Raw genomic sequence first — 1,777 nt, forward strand, 5'->3', positions numbered from 1 at the left:
CTGGACTATAATTTGTGTGTGAAGGATAAAGTAAGGGCTAGAGTTAACGGGCTTTGATGGGAGCCCGTTCAACTCCTTTTTTTTTAAAGATAATGATTTTATTAAATCAAATCAGAGGCAGTTACATTTGTGAGATACTCAAGGAAGTTACAGAACCATTCCTGGTGACCTGACAGTGATCGGGCATGTTCCGCTAAAGAATGCGCAGCCTGATTCGCAGATCGCCTCACGAAAGCAAAATTAATATTAAGAAACTACCTACCTAACTCCACACAATCAGAAACTAATAAATCTGACTCGACAAGATCCGAGTTTCTAATCTCCAGAACGACCTTTATAACATCCAATTCAATCACAACCTTATCCGAGTCCTTAAGCTAGCTAAGCGCCTCTCTTATTCCCATAAGTTCTGTAATTCGCGGAGAAAACGAACCAAGGATCTTGACCTGGAGAACCATAACTACACACCCTAACCAATCTCTCACCACAACTCCCACACCAATCTCCTGCTTCCCACCGTACACCGCAGCGTCCACGTTGGCTTTTAGCCATCCTTGCTCTGGAGGACACCAACGAACAACTCCATCACCCTTTAGCACCTCTGCCATTCTCAGCTCGGCACCCCGCCTATTTGCTGCCAACCACGAAGCCATCAAAAAACCCGCTTCAGCTATCAAAGAACTAGCTGTCCCCATTTTATTCTGCCAAACTTCTTCATTCCTGTTGAGCCACAACTTCCAACAAATAAACGCCGCAAGAGTTTGCTGATCAGGATTAAGATGCACCATCCAATTCAAACACCAATCAGCAAAATTCCCATGACCTGCACTCATATTACCTAAATTGGATAATCTCTAACACGCAACTGCGACTGGACACAGACAGAATAAATGCTTCACAGTTTCCTGCGTTGTATTGCAAACTGAGCACGAGGAATAAACAAATACCTTGCGAGTTTCTAAGACATCCACTGTAGGGAGATAACCGAACATGCTCTCCAAAGGAAATTCCGGATATGAAGAGGGGCGTGGACAGCCCAAATACAGCTCCAAACATTCGAAATCAGACCACAAACCTCACCATAAAAACTTTTATAGAAGCTTCGAACCGTGAAATTTCCTTCTTTCTCCAAATTCCACCACCATTTGTCTTCCACATCCCTACTACTCACTGGAACGTGCAGTATACAACCCACATCCTCTTGGTTAAAAATGTCTCGCAACAAACCTACGTCCCAAGAACGCCATCTACCTCCAGAAGTTGCTCTACCTTAGCATCACTTAACTGAATCGGCATAGGAGTTGTTATCAAGCCATTCCCTGCCTCCAAAAGCCACGATGAAGACCAAACTTTAGCCTTTTTACCATTCGCAATCCGCAATCTAGCACCCGCTCTCATCCCTTCTTGGGCTTCAAAAATACTACGCCAAACAAAGCTAGGGTTAGCTCCTAACTTAGCGTCAAGAAACGAAGAATTAGGAAAATACTTAGCCTTAAACACCTTGACCATAAGATTATATTCCATACTAATAAGCCTCCATGCTTGTCTAGCTAACATAGCTACGTTAAACTCCTGAACTTTCTTAAACCCCATACGACCGAACTTTTTAGGAACACATAATTTCTCCCATCTATCCCAAATGATACCCTTCTTAGTAATTTTATTTCTACCCCACCAGAACGAGTTCATCATACGTTCAAGCTCATCGCACAATCTCTAAGGAATTAAAAAGACATTCATCACATAATTATGCATAGACTGAGCTACAAATTTAATT

General features: G+C 42.5%; 1 protein-coding gene across 1 annotated transcript; it reads right to left on the reverse strand.

Moving 5' to 3' along the window:
• Positions 1 to 377: 377 nt before the first annotated feature.
• LOC126668483 (uncharacterized) lies at positions 378 to 1,056 on the reverse strand. Its single transcript, XM_050361675.1, has 2 exons — positions 948 to 1,056; positions 378 to 823 (listed from the first exon to the last, which is right to left on the reverse strand). The coding sequence occupies exons 1-2, from the start codon at positions 1,054 to 1,056 to the stop codon at positions 378 to 380; spliced, it is 555 nt and encodes a 184-aa protein (XP_050217632.1).
• Between the last annotated feature and the right edge of the window lie 721 nt (positions 1,057 to 1,777).

This window comes from Mercurialis annua, linkage group LG2 (genome assembly GCF_937616625.2).
Source record: "Mercurialis annua linkage group LG2, ddMerAnnu1.2, whole genome shotgun sequence".
Classification (NCBI taxonomy): domain Eukaryota; kingdom Viridiplantae; phylum Streptophyta; class Magnoliopsida; order Malpighiales; family Euphorbiaceae; genus Mercurialis; species Mercurialis annua.